This window comes from Carlito syrichta, unplaced genomic scaffold (genome assembly GCF_000164805.1).
Source record: "Carlito syrichta isolate Samal-C Ts95f unplaced genomic scaffold, Tarsius_syrichta-2.0.1 Scaffold101994, whole genome shotgun sequence".
Classification (NCBI taxonomy): Eukaryota; Metazoa; Chordata; class Mammalia; order Primates; family Tarsiidae; genus Carlito; species Carlito syrichta.
Genome location: NW_007046090.1, coordinates 9123 through 10064, shown reverse-complemented (window position 1 = coordinate 10064; position 942 = coordinate 9123). Strand labels below are relative to the sequence as shown.

Sequence of the window (942 nt, the reverse complement as noted above, 5' to 3'; positions counted from 1 at the left end):
CCCGCCGCCGCCCCCCCCCGCCCCTCCAGAGCCCGGCCAGCGAAGGGGAGGAGGAGGAGCTGCTGATGGAGGAGGAGGAGGAGGAGGCTCTGGCGGAGGACAAGACCCGGAGACCCCCGGGGAAGGGCGCCACGGAGCCTGCCCACCCAGGTGAGCGGCCGGCAGGAGGCCGGGAGAGGCCAGGCCTCTGTCTTCCCAAGGGCCTGGGTGGCAGCCCCGCGGCCTAATTTCACTCCCCGCCTGATTTCTCAAGCCCTGCTGCTGGGTTCCTCCGTTCCTCTGCGCCCTCTCCTAAACTCCTCCCCAGGTTTCCGAGTCCTGCCACCTGGGTTCGTACCACGGGGTGTTTTTTTTTCTTTCTTTTTTTTGAGTTGGAGTCTCACTCTGTCGCACGCGCTACCACACCCAGCTGATTTTTTGATTTATTGTAGAGATGAGGTCTCGCTGCCCAGACGGGTCTCGAACCCGCGGGCTCAGGCCATCCACTCACCTCAGCCTCCCAAAGGCGCGGGATGACAGGCTGAGCCATCGAGCCCGGCTGTGTTTTTTTTCTTGAGTTGGAGTCTCACTCTGTTACCCAGGCTGGAGGGCAGTGGCACACTCACGGTCACCCCTGGTGGTCTCTGGCGATCCTTCCATCTCAGCCTTCCAAGTAGCCGGAACTACAGGCCCACACTACCACGCCTGGCTAATTTTTAAATTTATTACAGAGATGAGGTCTCACCAAGTTGCCCGGGCTGGTCTCGAACCCGCGGGCTCAGGCAATCCACTTGCCGCGGGCTCAGGCAGTCCACTCACCTCGGCCTCCCAAATTGCTGGGATGACAGGCTGAGCCTCTGAGCCTGGCCTAACCTTTTTTTTTCCGAGTCGGAGTCTCACTCCGTCACCCAGACTGGAGTGCAGCGGCCGCTCCCGGCCACCGCAGCCTCAACCCGCTGGGCT

General features: G+C 62.0%; 2 protein-coding genes across 2 annotated transcripts in view; one reads left to right on the top strand and one right to left on the bottom strand.

Moving 5' to 3' along the window:
* STAP2 (signal transducing adaptor family member 2) overlaps positions 1-942 on the bottom strand; it is a 25740-nt gene that overhangs the window by 17803 nt on the left and 6995 nt on the right. The gene's annotated exons all lie outside the window — the stretch shown is intronic.
* The window catches only part of MPND (MPN domain containing), a 10850-nt gene that overhangs the window by 3012 nt on the left and 6896 nt on the right, over positions 1-942 (top strand). Inside the window, exon 3 of the mRNA XM_021715716.1 lies at positions 30-161. Within this exon, the coding sequence (XP_021571391.1) occupies positions 30-161 (132 nt within the window). The remainder of the gene's footprint in view (positions 1-29; positions 162-942) is intronic.